Source organism: Dipodomys ordii, unplaced genomic scaffold, assembly GCF_000151885.1.
Source record: "Dipodomys ordii isolate 6190 unplaced genomic scaffold, Dord_2.0 Scaffold202, whole genome shotgun sequence".
NCBI classification, from domain to species: Eukaryota; Metazoa; Chordata; class Mammalia; order Rodentia; family Heteromyidae; genus Dipodomys; species Dipodomys ordii.
Window position 1 is genome coordinate 489,749 of NW_012267418.1, and position 526 is coordinate 490,274.

Consider the following 526-nt stretch of genomic DNA (forward strand, 5'->3'; position numbering starts at 1 on the left):
GGCCTTGGGGGCCGCTGACCCCGCCGCGCTCACCCCGGCGCTTCAGGGTGAAGCCCTCGTCCAGCTCGTAGTTGTGTCTGCACACGGTGTCCACCGCTGCCCGCTTCTGCTCCAGGTAGTCCTGCTGGCTGTTCCAGTACTCGGCGTCGGGCCGCCCCAGCTCGGTCACCGCGCGGAACTCCCCGACCTCGCTGTCGAAGCGCACGTGCTCCTCCCGGTTGTAGATGTGTCTCTCCACAAAGCGCTGCGTCCCGTTCAACGCGTAGCACTCCTGCAGTGCCAGAAGCACGTAATTCTCTGCGCGGGGAGGGCGGGAGGGTGAGCCTGACACCGACACCCCGACCCGCACCCGCCCAGCCCTTCCCCAAACTCCGCCCGGCCCCACCTCCTGCCCTGGTCCAACCCGTCCTGTCTCTCCCCCGCCCCTCAACGTCCCTGACCTCCCGCCCGGGGGCGCCCCGTCTCCTTCACCTGCTGTCACCCATTGCCGTGTGACCCGGCCCAGTAACGTGGACACCCCCGCCCC

General features: G+C 69.4%; 1 protein-coding gene across 2 annotated transcripts in view; it reads right to left on the bottom strand.

Moving 5' to 3' along the window:
• Positions 1-526, bottom strand: part of LOC105999877 (HLA class II histocompatibility antigen, DP beta 1 chain) — an 11,609-nt gene that overhangs the window by 5,113 nt on the left and 5,970 nt on the right. The window contains exon 2 of one of the 2 annotated variants that reach the window (XM_013035027.1): positions 34-297. The exons of the other annotated variant lie outside the window; for it this stretch is intronic. Coding sequence (XP_012890481.1) covers positions 34-297 — 264 coding nt within the window. The remainder of the gene's footprint in view (positions 1-33; positions 298-526) is intronic. 2 annotated transcript variants of the gene reach the window in all.